Source organism: Pholcus phalangioides, unplaced genomic scaffold (genome assembly GCF_987345545.1).
Source record: "Pholcus phalangioides strain wild (caught in Gottingen) unplaced genomic scaffold, Ppha-v1.0 ptg000018l_1, whole genome shotgun sequence".
NCBI lineage: Eukaryota > Metazoa > Arthropoda > Arachnida > Araneae > Pholcidae > Pholcus > Pholcus phalangioides.
Genome location: NW_028301611.1, coordinates 10,022,448 through 10,037,111, shown reverse-complemented (window position 1 = coordinate 10,037,111; position 14,664 = coordinate 10,022,448). Strand labels below are relative to the sequence as shown.

Here is a 14,664-nt window from a genome sequence, read left to right as displayed (position 1 = left end):
TGACTCAATGACACTGACAAGGGGCAATTCAAGTATTACGTAAGCAGATTTTTAGCTATTTTTGATTCCCCCCCCCCCCCCGTCAGTAAAATTTCATCAGCAGCTTAGAATATTTCATATCTTCAAAAAGGGTGGTTGATGACGTAAGCATCATTCCAAACCCCCCTCGTCATAAAAAGTCAGCAAATACGACCCCTCCCCCCTCGATGCTGACGTAATACTTGAATGACCCCAAAGATTGAGAAGAAGGCTAGCTGTTTTTCCCTGCAGTACACCAGAATTCAGGGCAAATAAGTTAAGTAAATTTGTTACCAACCTCTTCCAGAGGCTTTCTGCCAAATAGCTGCCGGTAAATTTGAATAAATCTTTGAATTACAGACCAAAGTAATTTCCTGTTAACTGAATAGAATGCACATAAGAAATCAGTAAAGCAGCTATATAGTTTTATAAATGGCTTTTACATAATTTGAGTTTTACATAGTTGTTTGTACTCATTTATTGTGAAAATATGATCTGGGCAGCTTCTCTGATTTCAAAAGTCACCTTAGCATTCAGGTATTACAGAATGAAGATCGCACCATCTTGTGAGGTAATCAGTTTTAATGGGGGGGGGGGGAGGGGGAGAGAAAATTGAGGAGCAAAAGCAGGCAGTTCTTAGTCATCAGCATAACCTTTTTTTGTTAAATAGGGCATCGTTTATCTCACTCCAGCTCTTTCATCCACCAATGCCAATATCATAATGAAAACCTTATGTAAGCTCCTGTAACAGGAAAATTCAGAAATGAGCTGTTAATCATACAACCTGCATTTTATAGGATTCTGATTTGCATATTTTCAGTGGTTTGCTTTCATGCCCTCTATAAATAAAATTTGATTTTTCTGTACCTGAAAATCTCCCTTCATGAGAATAACTTTTTTGCAAAACCGCATTTAAATTTTCCAATTCCTTCAATTTTTAAACAATTTATGGGACACCCTGTATATATGTTACAGTAAATGTGATAAATCTGGTGATTATACATAATCATGACCACTTGGGGAAGTTTGCTAAATTTTGCTAATTTATCGCATTAACCTGTGATTGTGTATAGCTCCGCTACTCATATTGGTAAATATGATAAACTAGCTGTTACCTGCGGCTTCAATTGCGTGGATTTGGTAATCTGAAATTTGCTTGCAGATGCTTCCAATAACATTTGAATCCCTCATGACCCCCTCGGGGTCGCATTTCCAGAAAACCCGTCTTGGTAAGTCTCTATGCTATAAAATATAACACTGGCTGAATTTCATAGTTAAAGCTTCCAGTGGTTTGAGCTCAGCGATGATAGCCCCATATAACTTTTGACCTCTCCCCCCCCCCTTACAGTATTACATTACAAAATAAAACTACTGACCAAATTTCACATTTATAGCTTCGGCGATTTCGGCTCAGCAATGATTGCCCCATATAACCTTTGAGCACCATGACCCATTTTAGGGGCAGAATTTCAAAAAACTCTTTCTTAGAGAATCATGTCATGAAACAAAATTACTAACCAAATTTCACATTTATAGCTTCTGCGGTTTCGGCTCGACATGATTTCTCTATATAACCTTTGAACCCCCTTATGGCTCCACTCCCAGAGGTCGAATTTTGGAAAACTCCTTCTTGGTGAGGGAATGAAATAAAACTACTGACCAAATGTCATAGCTTCGGTGATGAATCCGTCAGTCAATGAATCTGTCAGGACATGTCATTTTATATGTATAGATCATCAATAAATTATTTAAATGTCCCACACATGCTCAAACTTCATTCTAAGATGAAGACCAGAAATGGTAAACACAGTACCAAAAATATATATTTTTTTTTCGTGTCAAACTTGATAAGTTTCACAATTCACTCTAAGTAGTTGAAAAACGCATTAGTAGATGTCACTTAACATGTTGGTCTGAAATTTGTTTTTCGCTCTCCTGTAAAATTTTTGATTTACCACTTACTGTGTTTACGATTTCTGGTCTTCAATTCAATTAGTAATGTTAGTTATATGTTTGCACATGTTGGTAAACGTGAGGAAAACCAACATTACAAGAGTTATAAAAAAAAAAATTTTCAACTTCTTCACGTTTAAATTTTATTTTTATGACCATCACGTATGAGAAACTGATAAGTGGTTAAATTCAACTGATATTTCCGCATGATTTATTCCATACTTACCAACTTCATTTGGGAATTATGCATTATTGCTAGTAGAAGTGACAGATGTGGTGAAATGTATAAAACTTATCGAGATGATTAGTGATTATGCATAATAACCGGCAATTGGGCATAGATTTATCACATTCACCGCAACATATACAAGGTGCATTGCACCTAATCAAATTGAAAGGTAGTAATAGACGAAACCATGTGGAATATGAAATACCATGGCAACCCTGTCCTAGCTCTAACTGTTTTCAAGTTATGGTGGCTAGAAGGGAAATGCATCAAGTCCGAAAGAAAACCTAAATTTGTGAAGTTACATGCAAACTAATCACATATTTAGAAAGAGCAGAAAAAAATATATTTATTTAATTATAAGGTGACACCATTTTCATTAGGTTATCTGGATTTAATAGCGAGATACAAGTGCTGAGAGATTTGTGAAAGAAATCAAATTATTACCAAACTCTATTAAAATATCTACATTAATGAATGCTAATTTCAGTGATGTATTACAAAGAAAGAAAGACTGAATTTTCCTTGAACTAGGACACTGATCTAGTTTATTGTAGGCTCTTTCGAAAGCTGGTGCAATGGGACAAGTTTTTGGTTAATTTGACTGATTCTAGCTAGAAGGGTGTTTGTGAAATTTGTGATTACAAATTTTGGTGAAAATTCCACACTTTGCCAATTTCTCAGCGCTTATTGCTCGTCAATAAATCCAGATATCCTGATGAAAATGGTGTCACTTTATAGTATTTTTTCTGTTCTTTCCAAATATATGCTTAGTTTGCATGTAGGTCTTTCAGAAACTTCATAAATTTGGGTTTTCAGACTTGACACATCTCCGTCATATTCACCATAATTCAAAAATGGTTTCTCTTTCCCCCAGTATTTATCATTTCGTGAGACAGCAAAATGATAAGAATAGCGACTCATTTTATTTATAGGGACATGGAATGATATGCAAGGAAAAAAAAAGACATTACATGAAACATTTTTGTTAATCCTCAAACTGGGGGGTTTTTTCTTGCACATCACTTCCTTGAAGAGATATCTTTCTCTCAATGTGCACAAGACAAAAAAATAATTAAGCATTGAAAATCTTTAATAAACTTAGAGCTGATAGATAAGACCATCTATTAACAATGGAAGCAGTTCAAGAGTTAATTAAGCACTTGAGAAGTATTTATGAGTACGATATTGAAATATATCTAAGACACAAGCAAATACACAATAATAATATTTGCTACAAGATAGTGATATGCACCTAAGCAAAAGTTTATTTCATTGCACTGAAATAATAGGAAATAAAGTGTCAGCACTCTCACTAAGCAAAGACAGGATATACAATAGGATATAAAACTTTAAGTTGATCAAAAAAATGTACAATATTGTACAAAACAGGTATATTTATAACAACATAAATTATTAAACTAGTCTAATATTCTCTGTACATATTTCCATTCAACAAACAGCCATGAAAACTTGATTGGCTACTTATTCTGTACAATGTACTTCTATTAACATTCAAATCAAAAACAAACTTTCAACAACAAATAAATATTTTATGAACAGTGATACCTGGAGTTGTAGGTTTCAGTCCTGAAAGTTTCCCTGATCTCAAGCTGTTGATTTCTCTATATCCCTAGAGTATCAATACAGGAGAGTCAATAATCCGAGGTGAACAGGAGACTACCTCAAATAACTGAAAACTTTGGTTATCCGAATAGAAAATAAACTTTCAGGGGAATGAACTTTCCTTAATTTATTTTATAGTAAATACATTGTATATAGCATGTAGTAAAAAATTTAAGAAAATACAGAATCCATCCTCAGGCCATTGGGCTAGTTGGAACTTATTCTTATCTGATGAAAATATATTCTAACTTAATTTCTTTGGACCTCTGTATTCGCATTTGCTCTTATCTTAGTTCTTGATTCACCGCCTAATTCATTAGATTAGAGCTGCCTGTCTTCATTATAGCAGAGGCTTGCAGGTGCTCCAGCCCTGGAGAACTAATATGAAAATATTTTTTTTACGCTATAAATTTACTATAGTATGAATGCCTGTGAAAAAATCTTGACTGGGGCCTACCAAAGACCCAAAGTCCCTGGGCTTTGAATTAAAATTAACTGGCATTACTAGGGAAAAAGTAAAACAAAATACATTCTTGGCAAAAAAAAACAAACAGAAAGAGTGTGGTTTTGAGAATGAACATTGGCAAATTCCATCACCTCGGATTATCCAGAACCTCCAACTTTCAAGACTCAAATTACTGAGGCTCTACTATACCTATATAACAGTGAATGACCATGAAGCAGCACCATCCAGAATAAATATAGTTTTCACACTTATCCAGACACATAACTCAAGGTACCACTGTACTTTAACAAATAATATTATGCTTTGAAATATTTCCTTCAAACACTTTACACTAAAATGGCAACTTGTTAATGCTGGTTACGAGACTTTTTCTCACCCTCCCCACCTTCTCCAAATTAAATTTATGTCAAAAAGTTTGAGTTTTTTTCAGTTCAAAATGATCACCAAATATTAGAATTACTGTAATTTCTGAAAGATATGGCACAGCTTTTGTGGTTTTTAAAATAAATTATTGGCTTCTACATCTCATATTTTTTATATTTTAATTGGATTTTTTTAAATAACCCCAGCTTTTGTGAAATTTCTATAGTTAATTCTATTAAAATTAAATTTTCCCACACTGAGAATGAACACGCATTGCCTACACAAAACATATTTTTTGCTGTTATTGATAATTTTGACTTTTAACTGTATATTTACAATAGAAAAAATTTGTTCCACAACAATCTCCCTCACACCAATAACAATTGTTTTTGAAAGATAAAGTACAGGTTAATTTATTTTATATCATATTATTTTATATTTTGTATTGAAGGAAAATAGATTTTATGGAATAATACACAAATGAGCTGGGGCTTTACTTTGAAAAATCCCTGCTTCCATCAACATATAAGGAGATGAAAATCTTTCTCAGACTTGTGTTAAGAACGTCACTCCTGCAGTCAGTGACTTCTTAGCAGGCTCAGGAAGGGACCCTAAGTCAAACAAGGACCCTAAACTATTGAAAGTTTTCATTAATATGCATATGAATATACAATATTTTCTTTTAAATTTGATAGTCCATTAAAATAATAAAAGCAGTCCTGAATAATGCTTGGGCCTGGCCTCCTGAACTCTATAAGACTCAGTTGACTTAATGATCATGTGACTGATGCTCGACAGACAATGCTATATGCAAAACTTTTTATAGCCTAGTCCAAAGTTTCTCAACCTGTGCTCCAGAGCCTTAAGGGCTCTGTGCGTACTTCTGTTTACTTGGGGTATTTTACTTACTCGATTTGATTTGAGGTCCCTTCCTGCCCCAGTAGCCCTGCGGCCACTCCAGGACAATAAAATAATTATTTTTTATGAATAAATAAAATAATGCGAGCTACCGGCATTATGTTGCATTTAATTGTAAATAATGTCTATGACTTTTCCATAGAGATTATAGACCTAAAAGGACTCCACCAGTCAAAAAGGGTTGAAAGCTGCTGGACTAGTCTACATCTAGGAGAATTTGGTTTACCTACCACTTGCATTGAATTCTAATGAATTAAATACTCATATTGCGAGAAGTCGCTAGTTTATTGAATCAAACTCTGAAAAAAACTTTCAAAATTTTTGCTCATTTATCAAGTCTTAATTTGTTTTTTTAGTTTTTGTTCATCTTGCAAAATATGAACAAAAAAATATTTTTTAAATAATTAGACTTGATAAGCGAGCAAAAATTTTGAAAGCTTTTCCAGAGTTTGACTCAATAAACTAGAGACTTCTTGCAATATGGGCATTTGATTTATAAGAATTCAATACATAATTTCAATATTTGTAAACCAAGTTACTCATAATCCAAAGTTCTACTGTAGCTCTCATTATGGAAAGAAATTTTCCTGATTAACATAAACAATATCAGGCAACTGCTAAAGTTTGATTCTATTTATGCAGTGCAACTTCTGTAAATGGATTCTACATAAAAGGATAAACCAGTTGATTTGCAAAATTTCAATCTCATCCTTTTATATTCATACATTGATGGAAGAAAAATTTCATAAATGGAAATACCATTTTAGTAGATGAAAGCACTTTACAAAACGCTTACCAAATTTAAATTGAAGATTTCAAACCGAATGCCTAAAATCTTCAATGTAAATAATACAGAGTCTCTGAGTAAATACAGAATTCTTTCATTTATTTTCCTATCTACCGCACAGCATTCAACATGTGTAAAAGTTTGTTTGCAGCAGAAATTTAAATGTAAAAAGCTATATCTCAAACCCATGATTTTGTAATTGAATACAGTCAAACCTTGTCATAGAACCTTGATTTAGTGCCAGAAGTTTTAACCCCTTATTTAACTCCACTGGTTGGAAAGCGATATATGACTGGAGTTGGTATGTGGTAAAGCAGAAATTTTCTGTAAACATATATCCCATACATGGAGATTGATTACACTAGTATTGAAATCCGATATGTGATGCCACTCGCTATGGCATCAGAATTTTGTGAAAATGTATGGCAAGGTTTGACTGTACATATTTAACAAACATAATGCATCAATTTCACCATATTTCCATCACTAGATAAGTATATATCAGTACTGAAGTTATCCACTTAAAAAGGTTCAACTGTAACAGATAACGAAAATAGTTCAAATAAAAGAAATATTCTCTGCTTTCATAAAATTATATGAGTTTTTCGTGCTTGGAAAATCCATTGTGGATTGGAGTTTTACTCAACGTTTCACTCATGCTTGTACCAAGCATCTTCAGGCAATATTGAGTCCAAAGCCAATATTGTATACGCTGCACTGGCTTGTCTTACAATGCTCTCTGTGAGTAGGAAATTTTGCTAGGTGATTAGTTAGTCATAACATTGGTCTCTTGGCTTATTTAAGAAGCAATCAGATAACACAGTAAAAATTGCCCAATCAGAGAAGAGCATTGTAAGATAAGCCTGCACAGCATATAGATACAGACTCTGTCCTTGACACTACATCATGGGAAAAAAGTACCACGAAATAAAACACGGATACCACAACAGGTATACATCAAATCTGGTAAAAAAAATTACTCTAAAATGACATACATTACAAGGAATGTTCTGAAAAAGTTTCATGAGCACGAAAAAGATCTCCAAGTGAAAGTGCCAGCTAATAGTGAAAAAATCTCTAATTCTCCAACTGCAGGCGTGAATAACTTGGAAAGATCTTCAGATTTCAGCAAAAATGTCAATACACCCCCAATCACCCGAAAAGGTTGTCCAAGGATAAGCCTAAAAGCTTCAACCTCCAGATCTCTGAAACAGCAAGAACCCTCGAGTGCAAGCTCCTAAAGAACATTCCCAATTTAGTTCTACGGGCCCCTTCAATAAACCTTCTTGAAAAAAAAAGAAAAATCAGGTAAAAATATACTTCAACTAGCAACGAGCACTCCAGCCAGCGGTATTGAGACAACTGATAGTATGGCTCAAAATGTATCCAAGCAAGATCATTCAGCGGTTCTCTCCTCAGACTCTGATTCTGTTGACAGCCATAACTCAACATATGAAATGTTTGAGTTTGCTAAGTTGTGTTTTGAGGATATAATGAAGATAAGCTCAAAGAAAGAACAAAGAGTGGTCATCTACAAATAATGACAAAAAACTTTAGTAGTTATCTTCAAACTCCTAATTTTCCTCCTGGAAAATTCTTCGGAAGTAGTCTTTCCCACACACTATCCTGCTTTTCTAGAATTTATTTTTCCAAAAAATTTCTACTATCTATATAACATCAAATTTTATTTCAACAGAAATAAACTGAAGAATCACCAGTCAACTTGGTGATCAGTAGCGTACCTGAGCAACATCACAAAAAAGGGTTTTTCGTGCTACAGCTTTGGCTAGTGTTTTTTCTCTAATCTTCTAAGCGACAGTGGTTACTGAGCTTGGTTATTGAGCTTGTCTGACAGCTAATTCTGAAATCTTGAGTTATAATTTTTTATGAACATAGCAAAATCTGATGTATCTGAAAAACTGTCTCCAGCCAATGGTGTTGAAGTGATTGTCTCGACCAATGGCGCTCAAGCTCTAGTGACATTCATCATTACAGACTTTCTTGTCTGTATAAGTTCAGCAACATTTTACCTGCAACTCGGGGCAAAATTTTTGAATTCAATTTTTAAACTTAATTTTAATTAGTTTTGACTTCACCTGGGCTTAAATTTTCTGTATGCAATTACTCCTGACTGATTTTGCCAAAAATTTTCTTTTCTTATACACAACATGTACTCAAAACTGAATTCCAGTCTTTTCTTCCATTTTTCTTCATACGCCTATCTAGGCCAGCTCGTAATCCCACAATCAACCTTTTTTTTTAGCTGTGTACTGGGGTAAAAATTTAATTATGGTCTGGTCACATTGCATCACCCTTGAAGATGTGCTGTATTGGACCAAGCAAAACATTGAGTGGAAGCTCCAATACAGAGTGGCTGAAAAACTCTCATAACTTTATGAATCATGGCTGCAAAAACCTTGTGAGCTACATTATATCATATTAGTCTTTGCCTTCTTTCACAAACTAAATGGTAAGCTCAAGTTTGAATATTGAATGTCTATGACTATACTTACTGTTTGTTGAAAGATTCAATTTCAGTTTTTATTTGTTGATCAATAATGAATGATTTTTCAATTGAAATTCATTGGTGCATTATTTTTTTTAATCAAAAACATTTCAATTTTTTCAAAGAAGTTTGAACTCAATATAGAACAGTTAGGGTTGATTTTGTTTAAAGTTGGTTAATGCATTAATGATCAGGATACAGCTAATAGCTTGAGTCATGTGGATACAGAGGCGAGTGATGCCTCCCACACTTCAGTGAAAAAATTGTTGTATTATTGACATAGGCGGGCGGGCGAAGGTGGACATTTCCTTCCCCCACATTCACTTACGGCTGGAGTGCTGACAAGAGGATTCCGTAACTTATGTGATTTCCCAAATTAAGAATTTGTGGTTATAAAAATAAAATAAATAAAATCTTCTCTTGTTGGCAATGTTTCACATTGCTCAGGGTGTGAAACTTGCATGTTGCAGTGATTAATATTCTAGAATTTAGGATATATTGTTAAATTATGATTATGTCAATTAATCACCACACAGCCTTGCTTGTATCACAGTCCTACTGCTCTGTGCAGCATAAATATTTGGATAATATATATAATCACATACTTATTCAAACATAAGTACTGTATATACTCGTATGTAAGCCGATCCCCCCCCCCCCTTCACTTAAGGACCACAAAAACTGCAAAAAATTTACAACCTGTGTATAAGCTGACCCCCAAAAATTTGACTCATTCCAGAGAAAAAAATATATATTTCCAAGATATAAAATTTATAATTGCAAATAATTAAAACCTTCAATTCTTTTTTCTTATTATTATTAATTTGACAGACACTTTACGAGACAACACTTATACTTTTTTCTATGGTGTCAATAGCTACTATGGACACGAGGACATGGATATGCAATATTTTCAGTCTGCTAGCCGGATATGCAAGATGGCTACCGTTGGTGGACCACAAACGGTTGTACTTATCGTGTTGTGTGTGGATAGGTATATTTTTGTGAAAACGCCTTTCATCCATGGGCTCACCTGGGCACTGCCTGGAGGCCTCTAGGTGGAGGACCTTAGATCTCTCATGGTAATAAACAGTATTGTACACTCATAGTATTGTGTCAGGAGGTGTCTGTGCATTGCTCTACCCAAGGGCCCCATATTGCTGTAATGATGACTCTGTTTCCATGGGACAGGTAGAACCCACTTTGTGGGCAGGAATTAGTACACCCCTGCTTTGGGGGAAAGTTTATAGTAAAACTTACCCATGTATAAGCTAACTCGCCCAATCCCCAATATAGAAACAAATTTTCAAACAAGAAACCTCGACTGATACACGAGTATATATGGTACTTGAACACAAAGAAACTTACATTGCTACCAAATTGACTGATACTGTGCCAAATTCAGCACATTTTACCAATGAAATATTTTTTTTTCAACCATGAATGAAACAACAGTCACCTCATGTTTCAAAAAGATGCCAAGGTTATATCTGAGCATCCAAATACTTACATACACTTTTTTCCTAACCGCAGTCTATCTTTTAGACTTATCACTAGAATGACCAAATGTAGAGATTGCCTCTTTGAATATTATTTTAGCAGTTTTCAGAACTAAGGCATACAGTGCATATTCGAGTATCAAGGCTCCAAATCCTTTGTACAGACCAAACTTTCCTTCTTCGTGGATTATAGTATGAAAGCATTCAGCTGCACCTTCATATTTGCTGATCACAGGAAGTACAGATAAACCAGCATCTAGATTATCAATTATAGTCCTTGTGCCTTGAAGGTATAACCTGCGTCATCAATTATAGAAAAAAAGAAATTTTTTTTTGTACCCATTAATTCCTTTCGTTCAACTATTAATGGTAGCGAGAGAAATGCAAAATTATTAAATTAGGTTAAATGTCTTTACATCAAGATAATTTAGTCAATCTAATATTTCACTTTAAAGGAATTGTAATGCAGGACAAGTAAATTTTGACAGGACCTACTACTGAACCAGATGTATGCACCTTGTCCATATTCCTCAGTGGAACTTCTAAAGAATTGATACATGTTGGAATGTATCAATTCGTGTGTGCATGTGTAGTGAACCTGACGTTAAGTCTGTTTCTGTGTAATGCTTGTTATGTGTAGTGCTACTACTTACAGGGAGATCTTTTCATTGCTTTTTCAATCTCATAATATCTACAATTTAAGATTTAGCTGAAAAAATTTCAGTTATTTGAAAGACATTATGTATTTTATGAAGATGATGTGTCATTATAAGCCAATGTTTTTCAACCTTTCTCATCTTGCAACATGCTTGAAACTTTCACAATTACACTTGGATTATGATTTTAAAAAGTAAAGTTTTAATAATGATTTAATTACTATAAACCAGACAAAACAATTTATTGCTAAATTGTAATAAAAAGACAATTAACATTCCTGAAACAAAATTATAAGTTATGAGATGTTTGGACTTCAGAAGTAATTTAGACAATTTCCAAGAAATTATTACAATTTAGCAATAAATTGTTTTGGCAATAAATTGTTAAAAAATTGTCTTGGCACACCTACGGTCCTCTAACAGCATGCCAGTGTGCCATGGCACAGAGGTTGTAAAACCTTGCTCTACGCTATGCATACAAAGATTTAGGAGACTGGCTTAGGCAAAGATGAATTCAGCAAAGAAACTGCCTCTATGAGGAATCCAACCACCATCGCTCACAGAGCTGGACTGTGCTAGATCACTATGCTACAGAAGCAATGCACATTTCTCTTTTCCTAGAGCATATATATATATATATATATGATGAACAGGACTGTACAACGGACAATCAGACCTAACTCAGATAATAGCTCATATATACTAACATTGGCGAAATACATGAAGATGTTACTTGATGATGGGGTGAATTGATTCCAGCACTTCCAGTTGAATTTATTTTTCCCTGCATTCGTCACATAAGCCAGTTATTTAAACCCTTATATGTACTCAATGCTAGTCTATATTATCAATAGTAAAAAACCATAGAAAAATATTACCCTGTCATCAGTGGCATTCTTAACTTTGCTTACACTGAATCTGAGTCATTAGCATTAATTTTCAGATGCAATGAAATTTTGATATAACAATACTCTGTAGACCAAGAAAAATATTGTTGTAGAGGGGTTATCATTATATTGAGAGGCAGCAGTTCAACATTAGACTATAAATATTTTAAAAAAGATGTGAAAGATATTGTAGCAGAGAAATTTATCATTATATTATCATAGTAACAGAGTTTCACTGTACAAACACCATAAAAAGTATGGTAATTGTGCAGTTGTAACGAGTGTGTGTACACACCTACCTATTTAAAACTGTTTCAGCAGGAAAAAGGATGATTTCTGACACCATGTGACCAAACTGGGCAGCTGATATTTCATCAATGTACTTTGAAGCTTCATAAAGCTTTCTGTGGAAAGTGCTCTGAAACAAATGAATAAGTGTTTAATTTTCAGAAAATGACATGAACATTCACATGAGAAGCAACCAATTTATTAGGGCATGATAACCCAAGTTGATAAGATAGAGCACCAAAGGATGTTTAGTGGCATCATGAGTTTGATATGCAATTAGTCTTTGTCAGAAACTATTGACCCAGATGTACTACAGACAATATCACAGAAAAAGATTGCTACCACAGGGAGTCAGGAGTCCCACACTGAGGGATTAGAGCACCAACCCCTTGGTGAGTAAAAAAAAAAGGCTAAAATATTAAACGCTGCCAATCAGAATCACAATAAATTGTAGGTTCCTATCTAATTAGCTCTCATGTGCAGAAAATAACAAAGGTGCAGTCAAAATGATCAAATTTATTTATTTATACAATAATGTTGGCCGAGGCCTATATATGAGAATGCGATTGATGGCGAATTCAAAGGCTAGGCATATATTGAGTAAAATTAGTATATTAAATTGAGTCACATGCAGCATTTGCAACACAACGCAGGGCAACACTATTTTGCAGCCAACGGAAATAAAAAGGACAGCGCAGATTGAGACACAAGGCAATACTTTGCTAATCGTGTGTATGTGCTCGCTCGTGATGCTCAGCCACAGATTTTCATGTCCCACGTGCACAATTCTTTGTACTCTGTGGTTTTCAAAAATAAACAATCATTTCGATGGAGTTTGCATTCTTGTATGAAATATTTTTTAATATCAATTTTATTTACATAAACACAGTATTATCAATTATTTCTTTAATTCCGGAATTACTTTATTTCTTTCTGAATTTTTATTAAATATTTTTTCCTTAGTTCTAAATTTTTATTCATTATGGGATTATTTTAATATCGAAATTCAATATGGGATTCATTTATTTCAGAATTCGTTATGGAATTTTCATTGATGTACTGAATTTTTATTTATTGCGTGACTGTTTCCAAATTTTAAATTATCATCAATTCTGAATTTTCATTAATTTCATCCATCCATAATTTTCATTAATTTTATCCATCCATAATTTTCATTAATTTTATCCATCCATAATTTTCATTAATTTTATCTATAATTTCATCCATAATTTTCATTAATTTTTAATAATCTTAACTTTCATTTTTTTAATTAGCCTATGAAATAATTTTCTTTAAATTTTTTAATTTGGCTTTATTTCTGAATACACTCATTAATTATGAGACTTCATCAATCAATGGAGGAATTATTTTTCATTAAATCTGAATTTTAATTATTAATTTCACTAATTTCAGTGTCCCATTAATTTAGTTATTTTTCATTAAATATGAATTTTGGAATTATTCATTAATATCAAATTGTGATCAATCCTTTCATTTGTTTTGACTTTTCATCAGTTCCAAATTTTCATTCATTACAGGATTATTTTCCATTAATTTCGGAATTTTCATTCATTCCAATTTCTATTAATTATATAATAATATATAACAATATTTATTTAATTTCATTAATTGTGTGATTCATTCTAAATTCTAAATTTTCATAGTGAAGATTAATGAAAATTCAGGAATTAAATCCTGAATTTGTATTAATTTTTTTTATTTATCTTCAATTTTCATTAATTTATGTAAATCCACTTTTAGTTTTTTTAAATGAAATAAAATTATAATTGTATAATAAAATGAAATAATTTTCCTTTACTTCTGAATTATGATATTTTGTCAATCAAGGAAAAATTTATCAGAAATCTGAATTTTCAATAGTTTAATTATTTATTAATTTCTAATTGTCATCAATCCTGATTATTACTACTTTTTTTCGTTTTTTGCTTCACGATTATATACACAGTATTTTAATAGACATTTTTCAGTATTCCTGTAATTTATATTTCAATTAATGTAATGTCTTCATTTTAATGCAGACTTTTTTGACCAATATCAGGCTCCAGGAGCCTCCAAAATACCGAAGTTCCAGGCCTCAAAATAGTTTCCCTCTGAAAATGCTCTCACTAGGCCCTGCATCCAGAGTTCATGAATAAACTACTTTATTAATTGCTTAAATTGGTTTAGGTAAATAATGGTATGTTTTTTCAACCAAAATGGAAAACAAATAAGAGTTTGTTAATAGAAAAAGAAACTTTTACAATGCAAAAGTCATATGACACATTTCTGTGATCAGAAGTCAGAAGACGAGGAGTCAAAATATTGATACGATTCATATTTTTTTAGGAATTTAAAAATTCAATTTAGATCATAATTTTATTTTCCTGAATAATCAGTCCACATGTAACTATGAAAAACAGAGCCATTTTTATAGCATCATGCCTCCTCCCAGAGTTGAGAAAGCATTGAGA

At 33.0% G+C, this 14,664-nt stretch overlaps 1 protein-coding gene across 2 annotated transcripts in view; it reads right to left on the bottom strand.

Moving 5' to 3' along the window:
* Window positions 1–671: 671 nt before the first annotated feature.
* LOC149071703 (mitochondrial outer membrane protein SLC25A46-like) overlaps window positions 672–14,664 on the bottom strand; it is a 30,453-nt gene continuing 16,460 nt past the window's right edge. Inside the window, exons 9-11 of one of the 2 annotated variants that reach the window (XM_089247630.1) lie at window positions 12,205–12,323; window positions 10,374–10,659; window positions 672–760 (exon numbers count right to left, since the gene is read on the bottom strand). In XM_089247630.1, the coding sequence (XP_089103756.1) occupies window positions 10,398–10,659; window positions 12,205–12,323 (381 nt within the window). In that variant the 3' untranslated portion in view covers window positions 672–760; window positions 10,374–10,397. Of the gene's footprint in view, window positions 761–8,568; window positions 10,660–12,204; window positions 12,324–14,664 lie in introns of those variants that run through there. The other variant, XM_089247629.1, reaches the window with a different exon arrangement.